At 40.8% G+C, this 15,483-nt stretch overlaps 1 protein-coding gene across 1 annotated transcript in view; it reads right to left on the bottom strand.

The window, feature by feature from the left end:
* Positions 1-14,106, bottom strand: part of LOC104494979 (monofunctional C1-tetrahydrofolate synthase, mitochondrial-like) — a gene marked incomplete at its 5' end in the record, with an annotated part of 61,703 nt that extends 47,597 nt beyond the window's left edge. Inside the window, 4 exons of the mRNA XM_010137888.1 lie at positions 10,609-10,786; positions 11,202-11,302; positions 12,291-12,332; positions 13,967-14,106. Of these exons, the coding sequence (XP_010136190.1) occupies positions 10,609-10,786; positions 11,202-11,302; positions 12,291-12,332; positions 13,967-14,106 (461 nt within the window). The remainder of the gene's footprint in view (positions 1-10,608; positions 10,787-11,201; positions 11,303-12,290; positions 12,333-13,966) is intronic.
* Between the last annotated feature and the right edge of the window lie 1,377 nt (positions 14,107-15,483).

Below are 15,483 nucleotides of genomic sequence, written 5' to 3'. Positions count from 1 at the left end.
AAAGGAGTACACTACTCCATGCTAAGGATTCACCTGTTTCCTAGTATTAAGTGGGATATTTAATGGATTACCTATTTAGAATCACAGCGTAACAGTATTTCAAGCTAAAAAGTTTCCTGTGTTTCAGTTATCTGCAATAATAAAAGTATATAACAATATAATATATTTATAATAATGAGTAAAATTGCTAGGAAATATAATTCTAATTTAACTTAGAGTAAAAAAAAAAGGCAAAGCCACCTGGTACTTTACATGAGAAATAAAAATTCATTTTGCTTGGAAATAACCTATTTATCAGAAAAGAAGCTCTAGTCATTCGAGAGACTTTTTCCACATGTGCCGTCCACAAGCCTGGATGATTACAAGACAATTGCAGGAACAATTCTTATGTCTTCTCATCTGGCCTTTAAGGGCAAGTTTACCTTTAGGTTTTCAACAAACCTGTTGATTATTCAGCACTTTATTATGGAAATTGTCTCACTGATGGGCACAGAGATCCACCATAAGTAGTAATGCTTCAGAGTGCTAATTCATACGGAAAAGTGCTTAGCTGAATTCAAAGGGACTGAAAAATAGAGCCACGTTGCACAAGTAACTAAATCATTAAGGGATTTTAAGCTGGATTGTTGCTCCAGCTGATACCAGACTCTTATGAAAAAATCATGTGAGCTATTTATTTTTGCCTTAAACACCTTGGTTAAATATCTACCAGCAGAAACCACATACCTCAGACACCTGGAAAAAATAAGTAATTTCACTAATCTCATGTTTTTTGTCTGATAATTTTCTACAATGGCCTAAGGTATTTCTGAACCAGTTGTCTACTTCCACTTGCAAACCTCAGTGTGGCACCCTCAGCTGTGCCAAAGCAACTATTTGCAGGCCATCAGTAAAACAGTCTCAGTGAAAAGGGGACAAAGTGTCTCACCCAGATGGTGTCGATGCACCCTTATGAACAGCCACTTGGCTCCACAGCACCTCTGCTATCTGGACATCTGCACAGCTGTGATGATAATGATAGTCATAAAATGTGCAGAGCATCAAAAGAATGAAAGATCTAGCATCAGCAATAGAAGCTTTTCTTCTCATTTCCCTTCTGTCAGGTTCAACAGGCCAAGAGCAAGGTCCCGCACCTGAGTCAGGCAACCCCTGGTATCAATTGGGGCTGGGGGGCGATGTGACGGAGAACAGCCCTGTGGAGAAAGACTTGGGGGTACTAGCGGATGAAAAGCTGGACGTGGGCCAAGAATGTGTACTGACAGCACAGAAGGTCAGCACTGTCCTGGGCTGCATCAGAAGAAGTGTGGCCAGCAGGTTGAGGGAGGTGATTCTTTCTCTCTACTCTGCTCTGGAGTACTGTGTCCAGCTCTGGAATCCTCAGCACAGGAAAGACATAAACCTGCTGGACAGGGTCAAGAGGAAGACCACAAAAATGATCTGAGCGATGGAACAGCTCTGCTATGAAGAAAGGCTGAGAGAGTTGGAGAAGAGACGGCTCTGGGGAGACCTTGTCGCAGCCTTTCAGTACTTAAAGGGAGCCTGTAAGAAAGATGGGGACAATCTTTTTGGCAGGGCCTGTTGTGATAGGACAAGGGGTAACAGTTTCCAACTAAAAGAGGGTAGATTTAGGCTAGATATAAGGAAGAAATTTTGTACAATGAGGATGGTGAAACACGGGCACAGGTTGCCCAGAGAGGTGGTAGATGCCCCATCCCTGGAAACATCCCAGGTTGGGTTGGATGGAGCTCTGGACAACCTGATCTAGTTGATGGTGTCCCTGCTCACTGAAGGGGGGTTGGACTAGATGACCTTTAAAGGTCCCTTCCAATCCAAACTGTTCTATGATTCTATAATAAAGTTGTGAATGTTACACAACAAGTACATTTAGGCATAGAACAGGCGACAGATACACAACAGACAGCTTGGATTTAGACAAAACCTGACTTTTATAGATACGCAACTACATATTAGTACTAATGCTGAAGGAATTATGACAGCTTTGGAGAATTAATTCCTAATTCAGCTTTAGCTTATTGAGGAAATGATAGTATGAAATAAATGAATAAATTAAATAAATTTACGCCAAACATGAGAAAGTGCTATACAGCCACATGTTATGAATATCTGCTGACGGTTAAGTAGCTTGGTATTCCTTAGGAAGAACCGATGTCCCCAGCCTTGCCAGGAACAATGTGCATTTCTGAAATCTCACACATTCAGAGCTACCAAAGCCATATGCTGTTTCTGAGGCAAGCACAAACACACATGCTTGTCAAAGCTGCCAAGCACCCACACCATAAACAGGACTATCTCCTTGGCTAAAGCATAAAAAGTGCTACAGCAAAACTGCACAAACTGCTTTCACAAAAACAGTATCTGTATAGTTGTACATTTCATTACTCAATAGAGAATGATTAAACGAAGAAATCAGCACTGATAAAGAGGAAAACCTTCATTTCCAAGACTGAATTGCTTAGCTGAGATAAAATCACACCAGTGTTGTCACCCAGTCATACTGCTACTTCCAGGACATCCCCCTTGCAAGGCATGACATTAGTACAAATTGTTTCTGTTCATTACACAATCTTCTTTCTTCCAATACTATCAACAAGGTTTTTACTAAAACGTGATTGAACAGTGTTTTGCTTCTGCTAGCTCTTCCTCACATTTCCTTCACTCTTCATCTCTGCTTTCGGCTATAACAGCAGACTGCAGATTACCATTTTTCCAGGTAGAGCTTGATGAGGATTTCCATGGACAGCAGACCAGCTTTGACAGACCCTCCTTAATCCTCCCTTCCTCTGCTGCTCACACTCAGCCATATGCCAGTGCAACTGAGAGGGCAGCACTTCTGTTTGTGCACCTGCACATACCAGAGAAAGTGATCCAGGCTAAAACATAACCCAGGAGAAAAAAAAAAAAATCTATTTAACCCAGTTGAGTTCACACATCTCAGTTTACCATGAAGGCAAAGCCAATGCAAAGCAGAGAGACAGAGATGGCTTAAATGCTCTGTCTACAGAAGGAATTGCTCAAATGTTCAAATCTGATCACTGAAGTGAACCAGCAGAAACAGTGAGTTGGGGCAAGGACACGTGGCTTGGGCTGGGACTCCTGAAATCAGTCTTTTGCCAAAAGTCAGTATCACGTGAAATAAAACATGCAGATTACCAGGGACCTGGCTTGGGATTGTGCTCGGGATTCCCATCTTTGGCATCCTAATCTGGACTTTAAGCTTTTGGCTACTGGAGAAAGGATTTAATCTCTTTAACTCTCCATAGCCAATCCCTGAGACTGCTGAAAACAACCCCCGTTCCTTTCTTCCACTTTTAAACATTCCCCCTGACCTCCTCACCAAAACAGAGTCCAACAGAAAAGGTTTCTGAAAAGCCAGAGTCAACAGCAGTAAGTCCGTAGTCATGCTTCATTCCACTAGGTTGCAGCTAAACCATACTATTATGAGAAGCTCTGCTATTATCTAGCTTAAACTGAATACTGTAAGAGAATGTCCATCAGTGCGACACTGTCTGAAAGGATCTCTTCACAGAGATGCGACACAAACATTTAAAACTACTTAATTCTCTGAGAAAACTTAATATTTTGCTGAAAAACATGCGTTTAACCAGAGAATATACAAAAGTACTATTCACTTGTAACTTACACATTTAATACTTGGAGTTCTTTAAACAGCCACTTTAGTTTCATTGCTTATTTTTAATTATAAGATCACCAGTTTCTTTGTGAGGTCACAGCCCCTGGGTTTGTTGCTGCTAGGCTGTCTTTTTAATATTGGGATTTTTTAAACCAGCCACTTTAGTTTCATTGCTTATTTTTAATTATAAGATCACCAGTTTCTTTGTGAGGTCACAGCCCCTGGGTTTGTTGCTGCTAGGCTGTCTTGTGTTTTTATAAAAATTCTTAAAATATTTTAAAATTTAAGGCATTTTTTAAAAAAAAAATTAACTTATTCATTCACTGAAAGCAATAATAAAGCTAAGTGAAACAGTATGCAGACATCACTCATCCCTCTTCTTGGGAAGGCTGCCAAATCAAAACATATGATGAGAGCATGGCTGAAGGTGCTGTGTGGGGTGACAGAGTGCAGTGCTAAAACAATAGCTGACTCTGCACATTCAAATGACTTCTAGCTTTCCCCCTGGATAAAATAAAACCACATTTATTAAAGTATCTGTATATTCGAGTTCCAGAAGATCTGTGGCTCACAAAAGGATTCCCAAGTCTTTAGCACTCCTCTTCCTTTGTTGGCACAAGACAAGAGTTTGTTTTTTAATTTGCAGAAAAGCATATTCAGTCAAGTTAAATAGTTTGTGAATCAACACTTAAATCTGTGGCCTTAGAGATTTATTTTCCATTTCCCCAACTTTGAAACTCCAGCTGTGCCTAAGAAAATTGCTTCATGTGAACAATGGGAAAATAATGAAAACAAACATGAAAGTGCAGTGCCGTCAAGAGCCTACATCGACAAAAAAAGAAGAGATGGAGTGGAACAAAGATAGCTTCCAACCCTAGACACCCAATTCCATGAAAGAAGTGTCCAGACTCCACCAAAATCTCTTTGATGGGAATGGGAATTGCTCTTTAATGTGGCTTCACTGCTAGATGGCTTACTAGCAGTAGGGTGGGGGGAAATAGTTTAAAAACTAGCATACCCTGGAGGACAGCACAGCCTGCATTTCAAGATGAAAAATCATTTCCATTGTTTATTAGGAAAAGTTTCAGAAAGGAGCATATATAATTTTATTTATTCCCACTCCAGTAGTACTTAAGGACCTTCCAATGGGTCCATACATCCCTGAACTCTACAGAACACCACTGAATTTTTTTGCCTCCTAGGCAAAAGAACAGAGGGATGTTAGGCTGATGTGACAGCAGACACATGATGGATAGCTTTCACAGCTTAGTGGCTTCATGGTATTAGTGGAGGAAACAGAAAATAACCCTGAGACACCCCCTCCCTTCAAGAACACTGGGATTGAAAAGATGTCCAGTCTACAAATGAAGAGAAACACTCTGTCTTAGGTCATTCCCCTGGAGGTCAGTGTCCTCAAATGCAGGCCCCATGGGCCCTTCCCGACTTCGCTTTCCTCTTCGAGCCACTCCCCTTCTCCTGCTACACATATACCAGAGGAGCCTTCTCCTTCACTGACCAGTCTCTTCCCTCCTTCATTACTCACAGCTCATTCTTGTTATAGGAGGCTGTGGCCAGCAGATGGAAAAGCTAATGCACAGAGAACCACTGCCGGCAGAGTTTTCTTTGTTTTGATGCTACCCTTAGACCCCTCTGAGTGGTCTGTTGTCTCTGACAGCTGAAGCTAGGACTGGAAGAAATGAGACAAATGGCAGCCTATACCATATTGCCACAGCACAAAAGAAGCAGGGGCAGTCTAAACTGCGGGCTCATATGCTCTGGATTTGCTCACGTTATCATTGCCGAGGCTGCTGACTGCTTGAATGCTTCCCTGAGAAGTGCTGCTACTCAACCTCATCCCTAGCGGACGGCCCCAAGCTGAGGAAGCTCTTTTGTTCTGCAGGCTGGCCAGGCAATTCACTGCACTCAGCCAAAATATTTGTGCAGTCAACTTCTACAGTACAACCTGGAAATACTTTCATCTGTCATGATATTACCTAAAGGCAGAGCACCAGCAAAAATATATGTCATCCAACAAACTTGGAAGGCTGGAACAACTCCTTCTCTTCCCTCCCTTTTGTGACCTTTACACTCTTCAACCTAGTTTTCCAATGCAGCATGAATTAGGCAATTTGAGGCTCTTCAATCATATCTGTCAGGTTACCGTGTCAGTCTTTCAGGAACACAATGCTAACTCGCTGACTGGCCAGATATGCCGATCCTGCCTTGTGCCACATGCCTGTCCTCCTCTCTTCTGTCTCCTGGCGCAGCTCCAGCTGCCCTGCAGGAAGGGGCAATGCACCTCCGAAAAACCTGATGACTGCCTGCGTTCAGACTTATGTTTCCCTTCCCAGGTTAGAAGAGCTGCTGTAAGTCAAGAGAGAGTTCACACAGGAGAAGAGGGGAGACCAGGTTATTCAAGAGGTATGCATTAGTGGCAAGATAGCTTCCCTCCCTGCCAAGGACAGGCCCTGAGACCAGAAAAACTTGAGAATGGGATGTGGATGTATATGTTTCCATCCTCTCCTATCCTCCCCCCACTTATCTAAACTTACTTTTAATGGGTTAGTCAACTTTATTTTGAATAATAGCCGCCTGCTGCACTTAAAGGCCCATACTTCAAGAAACGTGAACCGAGAAGTCAACAGCGATAAGAGAGTTGATATCTTGATATTTTCCATATATAACAAGAAAAATATATTAACCCGCACTCCCCCCCTGCCCCCCAGATTCATAGAGAGTTCAGGAGGCCTTTCAAACAAACTCATCCTCCAAACACTGAAGAGAAACAGCAAGAAACCAATTCAACAGTATAAGAGAAGTTAGTGTGCAGTGGGGTCAAAAATCCATATTAAACCCACACTCTACTCTAGTATTTATTATGATTACTGCCAATAATCTTTTACACTGTGTTATAAACTCAGAAGCCTATCACATGAAATCTCACCTGTGCTCCCGAACTCCCTCCCATTCCTGCCCGGTGCAATTCCTAATACTGTTAAGCATTTCATAGTACACCGTATCTGTTCATGTCCTTTTTTTACACTTCTAAGGTGACAACAGCACTGGCGTTACTTGTCAGATATCACTTCTTGTACTTGATCCATGAAATGACACTGGCACTCCCAAAGTCATATATACAGCTATTCTTTGCACTGCCCTCAAAATACGCTTGAGTCTTACAGCCGAGGAAGTTCAAACAGGCCAAATGAGATGCTTCAAGGAATACAGTCCCATTAGCACACTCTCATTAGACTAGCTTGCTATGATACTCAACAGGACCACTTAACTGAGCCTGAGGCCTCAACTAACACAACCATGTTGCATCCACCGTCTGAAAGTGTTCACTCAGCACATGCTTGGGTATCACTGGACAAGATGGTATAAATGTATAAACATAACTCAGGATAGAGAAAAAATAGCTGATCTTCAACTTTTTACCGGTATTTGACAGACCTAGAAAAGACTGTCTTGTTATTCTCACATTATATGCAACTCTGAACACCTTTCAAAGAAGTCTTTGTTTTCAGATATACATTTGGAAATTACATAAAGCACTGCAGAAATGAATGCCATTTGGAAAGAGCCCCAAGAGAGCCCAGTTGACTGGGACTATCCTCTAATTAGATGCCTGACAGTATACTAGTAATATAATTTGCTGCAAACTTTGGTCTAACTAGTAAAAAAGGATCTAAACCAGTTTTACATATAGGACTTTTGGCTTTTGTTTTTAAATCCCCTGGGTAATGTTTTCTAACAAAACATCAAAACATTGAATGAACCTATTATGACTCCAGTGGTCGGTGCTGTTGAATGTTGTTCTAATTATAGACAGTTTTGGAAGCAAATTACGATGAAGTTTTCCAGACTGACTTAAATAAGATGCACAGACATAAAAAAAACCTAAATAGAGACATGGAGTAAAGGGAAGAGTAAAGTAATCTCATAAAGACAGACAGAGATACGAATGAAGTGGTAGTGGGTTTATGCAGAATATTTCCACCTTCAACCTTCCAAAGGGGAAAGAAAAGAAAGAAAAACAACCACAGCAAATGCTGTCAAACCTGAGGCAATCAGAACTTAATTCACATAACTGGACAAATCTGCCAGTCACTGGAAAGATGAGGGATGGAACTATATCCTTTCACTTACATCTCCTTTAGGCACCATGACAGGGAGAAATCATCCGTCCGAATGCCATCTTACTACCTCTTTTTTAATCTTCTGTCACAGTTACCCCATTGAACAGTAAAAATTAGCCTCAAAACTGCTACATCAAAAAATCCTATTACAGCCTTAATTAATATCTGGCCAGGCTCATTTGGAAGAGGTGGTTTTTCTTCGTGTCTCTGTGAACCCAGGGACCAAATGACCTACCAACACTGTTCAAGTGACAGCATTTCTGTTTCACTCTCCTACTTCTAACTGCTTCAATCCCCATCCTTTGGACAGTAAGAATGAAATTAAGCCTGAATTTACTTTTTTACTGTATTTTAAAATCTTTATATGTGTTTATGAAATCTCTTCAACATATTTTGAGGCTTGTAATACCTGTATTAAGTTATGGGATATCAAGTTGATGTAAAGATGTGATTCATTCCCTTTGCACTTAAGATCATGCTGCTTATGCACCACGGCACAAAAAGATGTGCCTGGGAAAGAAATTAAGGTAGAAATCAATCTCATTTTCTTCCTTTATAGTGGCAGAGGCCACTCCCACCAATCCTTTCTACTCATTCATACCACAACACTGTAAGCCTCATAGGATATAGAACATCAGAGGTTAAATATGTGACTCATCAAATGCTAACATGCTATCTCTGTAACACAAGTGTCCTGTGGGGATAACTATTACAGGAATTTCCATTTCCAGAGCATCTCATTAGAGACAAACTCAGAAAGGCAGATACGTCGTCCATTTTTTGGCTGTAAAAATGTTCCATGGGTAAAATGTATTGAATAGATGCTGCAGCACTTATATTCCCAAACTATTTCCATCTATTCTGTGAAGGCACTGGTTAATACTAACAGGAGCTGGTTGGATTACTGACGTTTGGGAAAACAGTGGGAGTGGTGGGAAGAAGAAATAAAATAGGTGCAGCAGAGAGGGGATACATATCAGGGAGGAGAGCGAAAGACAGCGGTAGAGCATATATATCTCAAGCTGAACTTTTTTTTGAAGAGTATCAGAACAGGAACTTTAAGCCATTTAAAAGAACGAAGCTGAGGTTTTGCTGTTAAAAAATGGTATTCAAACATCTCCTAAAGTAACAAGTAGTATCACTGTAAACTGGGGCACAGGATCTGAAATTTGACAAGGGCTTCCTTGGTGCCAGAGAAATCCATGTAACTGCCCAAATTTTAACCTACCCCATCCGGTTAATCAGGAAAGTCCTAAGAAACCGTTTGTATAACCTTCTTGGCAATTACCATCCCTCCAAATGTTCTGCCCAAGCAGTGCTTCTTTGCAAGCTGCTCCTCTTGACAGCTCACGATGTTGCGATGTTACTTTGCAGACGACTGCAATAACAAAGTCTCCAAGACATGGAAAAAGAGTCAACATCTCTGGCAGACACAGGACTGAAACTTGGGCCACACCATCTTTTGCTAGGTTATCTGACTAATGGCTAAGCAAATTAGACACAAAGTTCAAGCAAGGATCAGAGGAACCATGATAGGTGGAGGAACTCTCATAATATAATCAGTGGAAAAACCTAATTAGTGAGAATTAGAGAACACTGAATTGCCTGTTTCCTAAGGCAATCCAAGGGGAAGGATGAAACCGTTGTCCTTGGTGTGAAATGCACCAAGGTGAGTCAATGGGGAAACTCTTTCATCAGAAAACTCGGCAAACAAAAGAGGGTGATTGCCTACAGCAGCACAGGACTCATTACTGTATGTAAGAAGATGACAATTTTGGGACTGTGTAAAAGTTATGATGGAATTTTTGAAGGGGACTGTGGGAACGTTGTAAAGAATATTAGAGCATGTTTAGTGGAAGGACCAAAGATGGGGAAAGGGAGTAATCAAGGTGGATTGAAGAGGAACAAGTGTGGGGAAAAATAGAGGGAAAAGGGGAAGAAGGGGCTGGTTGAGTGTAAAGGTGTCTGGTCAGCAGCTTGTCTGACTGAGCTCTATGCTTGAGCACGACAGTCTGTCCTCTGGTCTCAGGAAAGCTGATTGTTGACTACGTTCCCTCTGTGTGTCTAGATATGTACGTATGAATACTAGAGAGAAAGAGGAGGTCTGAGTGCCAGCAGCTGGAGTGAGCCACAAACCTCCAGGCTTCATGAACACTGGTGCCAGCAACTGGAGCAGAGCAAGAGCACTGGAGTCTGCTCCTGAAGAGACTGAGAAGGCCAACAGCAGCAGCGGCGACCCAGACATCACGTGCCATATTGTATGAGCAGACTCCAATCCTGATCAGCAGGATAGGAGGACTGGGCCACCTGTGCTTTTCATGTTCATCTGAGGGCTGTGGGTGGGTAAGCAGGTGCTGGTAAAGGCAGTGCTTTCTCTTTGCGTTCACCTGTCTGGCTGAGCAGATATATAGCACGCACATGCTACCTCTAACATCCTTCTCATACAGGGAATAAATGCTCCAGGGAGCCACCACTGTATGCAATACTCATGACTGTGGTCAGTAAATATATTTCATTTTAGCTGACTAAAATACCGTGATACTGAGATCTTTGTGAACAAGTCTCTCACAATGATTTGTGAATGTTCCACCTAAAGGCATGCTTTTATTAATATCATTCAATACACTACATAGGCAAGCATTACCAGCATGTATCCTGCTCTTCTGATTAGACAAGCCACAGATTGTTGTCTCCAGCTTTTGTCATTCCCTTTCCAAGTATGTTAAAAAGTTTTGTTACAATGCTGTTCTTGTTTTAAATCCAACACTGATGCAGCATGCATTCATTTAAAAAAAAAAAAAAAAAGAAAAATCTTACCTCCAAGCTGTAGAGATACTTGAAACTGTTTTTCTGATTGGCTGCCTTTTCCACAGCTTGAGCTAATTTTACTGCTCCTCTCCCACCAGCCGACCAGTGATTGCAGGGAACAGCATCAAATGCTCCAGACTGCTTTGCAATCTTACACACCAGATCAACCTCAGCAGGAGAGTCAGTTCTGCCAACCAAACAGTTCCATCTCATTATTTCATTTAATTAGCTCTTTTTTATAACCTTAGACACTTAGCCTTGTTCTACCATCAGCAGTTGTAAAGAAACTCTATATAGAAAGTGCTGTATACATAATGCATTTATTTACAGTATGTGTATTTACACGTTCCAAGAACACTTTTTGAAATTGTTACATCTAATTAACATGGAAGATTAATAGTTCCATAATAGTATATACTTTTTAGTGTTTTTAAAACCCGAAGAACAAGCTAACAATTTAAAGGTCTTTATATACATATTGAAAAAAAGGAAATTCTTTGATATCTTTTCTTCATGTTGAAACTGATTAATTTAAAAACCATGAGAAGTGTGAAATTTGAACTGTGGATTTACTCACACGAGCAATGAAAGAACCGACTTACTTGAAGACATTTAGAGCAACCACCACAGGAACTCCAAAGAGTTGAGCAATTTGAATCTGTTTCTGCAGATTGCAGCAGCCATCAGCTACCAGCTGGAGGTTCTGTGCAATTAAATAAACATTAATGGAAATGGTAAGAAACATCAAAGAAACATCTCCAGCCAAAGAACTTTCCATAAATTAAACTGAACATAAACAGTGCTGATCATGACAGGTAAGTAACAAACATACATGACAAACATATTTAAGTAACTAAGCAGCATCCAAAATTTTTACCTGAGTGCACTGCTCTCTTCTGGGACACAAGAGAGTGTAGCTAATGACTGGTTGCCTGACACTATTGTGAAAGTCTCTTGATTGCAAAGTTTATAAACAAACTACAGTAGTGGGGTGGGATTTGACATACAGATCTGTGAGATGCATAGCCTAATCTATATATACATATATAACCCAGATAAAAGCACATTACTGGATTTTCTGATTTATTCTTTTACCTCACACTTTGTAGGCCTTGTCTTAACTGTAACAACACATACATCCTTACCCTGATAAAAACAAAAAGTCCAGAATTTGTCTACAGTGAAGAGACAAAGAAAACAAACCTATAGAATCCACTCTTGTTTGAAGACTGACATCCAACACCAGAGGTGAAGCACAAACAGATTAAATCTGTTGTTTAACAAACAAGTTAAGCTACATTAATTTCAGGGAGTGTCTTTGCCCCCTGCACCACCCTACTTTTGTGCTTCCATAAATGCCTGTATGATGGACTGGTATGAAGAGCTGATCAGTCTCAAAACTTAGTATTACTGGAAAAACTACTGAAAAAAGTTATTTTTCAGCTAGCTCAGTTCCTGAGTACAATCTACTGTGTAGTCCCATACATAGCACACACAAGAGTGGTTAACAAGTGGAAGGGGGTAGATGAGATGGCTTTACTTGATGGCAATGTCTGTTAAAGGTGTTCACTGATTGTCAGCGTTAGAGCACGCTACCATCAAGCCAGAGGAATGAGAAGCTCTGATTCTCCATAACTCTTATTATTTTGTACCCCAAAACCTTCTCTGCATTTCATAATAGTTCTTCTTACCTCTTCTGTGTATTCTTTCTTCAAGGGGGCACCAGCACTTACCTGGAATAATAGACAATCAAGGTTATCTCGGAATAACACTTGTCATAAGCCTAAATGGTCAGAAGTGCGCTTTTGCTTACTTCCTACACTGCCTGTCAGCACACACACTGTGCACAACATCATAGTTTGTCTGCAGCTTCAGTTTTATTCCAAGTGATACTCTTACACGGAGATCAACAACACTTCCTCCTGTGTCTGGATAGCAAGATGCAGGTAGTGACTCAACAACTAGCCGTAAAAGATTTATTAGAGAGGGGGTAATTTGATTCCATTCAACATGCTTAATAACACACCAGCAGTGCAAAGGCAATGGACAGAAGCTCCGACAGCTGGATGGAGTAATGACAGTAACACAGATGACTAGAAGAGGAACATCATCTTTGCGTGTCCTGTAATTATTGCCTGTGCCAAGGAACTGCACAGAAGTAATTTACTTTGCTGGAAAGCAGAGAGATGAACAGACAAAGAGTATCACCAGGGTACTATAATGAGCCTCCAAGGACCACATACATGGATCCCAGGCAGTGGACTTAGTCACTTTTGTCTCAAGCATTGGTCTTGGTCCATTTTATGGTTAACCTCCCAGTAAAAGTATCTGGTACTTGTAACTGTCTCTGTGATGCATAATGCAAACAAATGAAAGCTTTATATTTCTAAAGACACAAATCAGACAGAAATAGAGACAGTTATTAAGACATATGTAAGTCCTATTTTCACTAGATTGAATAATACATGTGACAATATACCTGCCTTAATATGTATGCAGGAATATAACTAAAAATATAGAAAATTTGCATTAGTAGTGGACTAAAATGATAGAAAGTTATATGTCAACCTGAAAGACTGGAAAAGGACAGCTCAGCTTTAGCTCTACGAGATGATTAGCTGTAAGTTAGACTATGCATTCCAAAATTTTGTGGCTGTGGAAACAGCTCTGGTATTTTTACCCAGTGAGACTGTTTCCCTGGCAGCATCACTCTCTTGCATGCTGCTGGGAAGATTAAGTGTTTCTAGGAGTTAGGTGTCTGTCTGATTGGCTAGCAGAGTCTGATAGCTTAAATAGCAAAAAGTGATACACTGGTGACTTTTGGAACACTAGGAAAACACTTGCGAAATGTTATCATTTATGTCAGTATGCCTGAGGGAACTCACCTGAGCAGATAAGGACAGAAGGGGTTCCCATTATTGCAATGAAAGAAATCTCAAAACCTTCACTAACAATGGTCCCTACTTTCAACTCACATATTGCAACCTGCACTCTTATTCTCGTTCTCAGCTGCCAACTTTCCCAGGATGTGACTACTTCAGTGCACTTACAAATGCTAGTTCAGCACGGAAAAGAAATATGTATGCATGCAGGGAAAAGAATATATATATGCATTATAGCTTTTTTTCCCCATGCAAACAAACTTCCCTCCCTCAGCAAGATTTAATACTTCTTCAGAGCTCTTTCATTCCTCTTCTTTCATTCGTGCCTTTCCCTTTGGAGGCAACACCTATATAAGGAGGTAACTCAGGAGGCATATCTAAATACTGCCCCTTAGGCCACCCTCGGTATTTCTTAAACTGAGATATTTTACTTATTTCAAATACTAGCAACAATTTTATTTTCCAAGAAAGGTGCAAAAACTTACATTTGGCCCACCTCCATGCATCTTCAAAGCCCTCACTGTAGCCACAAGTACAACCACGCTGGGAACCAAGCCAGAAACTCTGCATTTGATGTTGAAGAATTTCTCCATCCCAATGTCAGCACCGAAGCCAGCTTCAGTTACTGTTAAACATTAAGAAAACAAAACCAAACCACACATAAAACATGCTTTCGGTTAAACACTGGGGGATACTTCTGCTTTAGCATACAGTACACTTAAACACACACCAGTACTCAGTTTTGAATGAACTTCCAAAGAGAGGTCTATTTACATTACTGACTCTGATTAAAAAAACTATTCCCAACTCAGAAATAAATTCTCTTTTTCTTGATATGTACAATATGTCATCAAAAGTAGTCACATGGGGGGATGAAACCCAAGCAATCCAAATTAGTTTAAATCAAAGTTTTAAAAGCATCTAGTCCTCTAAAATAGCTGTGTCTATGTAATCACGTTTATTTAAAATGTTTGCAAATTCTTCCCAATATGTGATTTCTCTACATTATTCCTCCTCCTTTCGTTCCACTAAAGATGTGCTTTCATCACAACTAATGGACCTAAATTCTTCTAGGTTTGCAGAACTCTGGTGATCTCTGGCTTTTATGGAGAGGATGTTTAATTATAAATACAAACCAGCAGTTGCAGTCATGCCTCAGTGTTGAAGATACTATTAAACAGTGAATTCTACAGCAGGATTTTGCACCAAAGAAGTTAGACATTAATGTAACATGACTTAGAAGAAAAATGTGTGCAGAATTAGGGTATGCCTGGCAAAGTATTTTTAGCAGAGCTACAAATAAAAGAGAAGATAATCGATATTAACTTATGTCAGTCTCTTCAGAGCTAATTTGCTCTGATTTGTCAAATATCAATTATTTCAATTGCCTCTTTAAAAATCCAAATAATTTCTTTTTATTAGGATAACACAAGCACATAGCAATTAGAAAATTCAAGGAATTAAATCTCCTTTTGGTTGAAAATTTGCTGATATAACTGTTTCCCACCAGAACACAGTGAAGAGTTGGGTTCAATGCGTGCCCCTGGAAGATGTGAAGGGGCTTTTAGCCAGACAAGTCAGGGCAGGAAAATAGCTTGCTTCAGAGGCTTTGGGACCGGACTGCAAGAAGGGCTGGTAACGTGTCCTCGTAACCCCAATCAGCTTGCAAAAACTAGTAAATTCCCTTTTCTTGCTCTTCGTCTTGCCAGCAGTTTTGACTCTTCTGCTTAGGAGGGGAGTGGGCCCACAAACAGCTGATTGAACTCTTCAGGGCTGGGAGCCTTCAGCAGGGTAAAGGAGGACGAGGCGGCACAGATCTGCTCTGCTGCTGTGGGAGACTGGATCTTTCTGTTGGCAGCCGATGTGCTTTAGGAAGTCCCAGCCTTTGTGTATTTGTCCTCACCCCACTGCTCCTTTTGCAGCTCTTCTTCATTTTGTGCAGGCTGGAACAACTGCCTGCGTGGCTTTGCTCAGAGGGAGGAAATGGCTGCTGGTGCTTTGG

This window comes from Buceros rhinoceros, unplaced genomic scaffold (assembly GCF_000710305.1).
Source record: "Buceros rhinoceros silvestris isolate BGI_N320 unplaced genomic scaffold, ASM71030v1 scaffold2326, whole genome shotgun sequence".
Lineage (NCBI taxonomy): Eukaryota > Metazoa > Chordata > Aves > Bucerotiformes > Bucerotidae > Buceros > Buceros rhinoceros.
Note: the sequence above shows the minus strand (reverse complement) of the source record. Positions and strands in the feature narration are given on the sequence as shown.